The sequence below is a fragment of the Penaeus monodon genome, chromosome 27 (genome assembly GCF_015228065.2).
Source record: "Penaeus monodon isolate SGIC_2016 chromosome 27, NSTDA_Pmon_1, whole genome shotgun sequence".
NCBI classification, from domain to species: domain Eukaryota; kingdom Metazoa; phylum Arthropoda; class Malacostraca; order Decapoda; family Penaeidae; genus Penaeus; species Penaeus monodon.
This window is the reverse complement of record NC_051412.1, coordinates 31,454,812-31,455,431: the sequence shown is the minus strand read 5'-3', so window position 1 is coordinate 31,455,431 and position 620 is coordinate 31,454,812. Positions and strand designations below refer to the sequence as shown.

At 47.1% G+C, this 620-nt stretch overlaps 1 protein-coding gene across 1 annotated transcript in view; it reads left to right on the top strand.

Annotated features, from left to right (window-relative positions):
• The window catches only part of LOC119590496 (serine-rich adhesin for platelets-like), a gene marked incomplete at its 3' end in the record, with an annotated part of 7,300 nt that overhangs the window by 3,193 nt on the left and 3,487 nt on the right, over positions 1 to 620 (top strand). Inside the window, 2 exon segments of the mRNA XM_037939146.1 lie at positions 70 to 206; positions 290 to 618. Of these exon segments, the coding sequence (XP_037795074.1) occupies positions 70 to 206; positions 290 to 618 (466 nt within the window).

The window sequence follows — 620 nt, the reverse complement described above, 5'->3', positions numbered from 1 at the left end:
TCACTAAGCAGACATGCACATATTTACCTGCCCTATTCATGTTTATATTTCTTCCATTTATCCTCACAGATGAGTGATGAAAGTGGTCAAAGGGTCTATCAAGTGAGAGGAAATGGAATGGACAGCAAGCAGACAGGAGTGGGCAGCCTGGGACAGAAAAATACCCAGACAGAGCTGGTGCAAGTTCCCCCTGTGGTTGTCCACACGCAAGCTGGAGTTGCCTTAATGCAAACAGGGATTTTACATAATCAGCCACTTGTACATACCAACATTAATGCACATTCCCAAGTCCAAACACACTCGCAGATCAGTGCCCACACTCAGACACTGCAGAGTTTAGGACATACTCCAACTCATGTCCATGTTCAACCTCATACAACAATACAGCAGCAGACCCACTTGCAGCAGGACAATCAGATACAACAGCAAGCGATTATACAACAACAGACACCAACCCAACAGAAACTTGTACAGCCACAAACCCACACCTCATCACAAACACTCTCCCAGCCTCTCACAGAAGTGTCCCCTCTAACAAGGGCTCTCCTGGTGTACACACAACCACAGTTGCAAGCAGAATCTCAAATCCAGACGCAGGAAATCCACACCCAGCCGCAGGT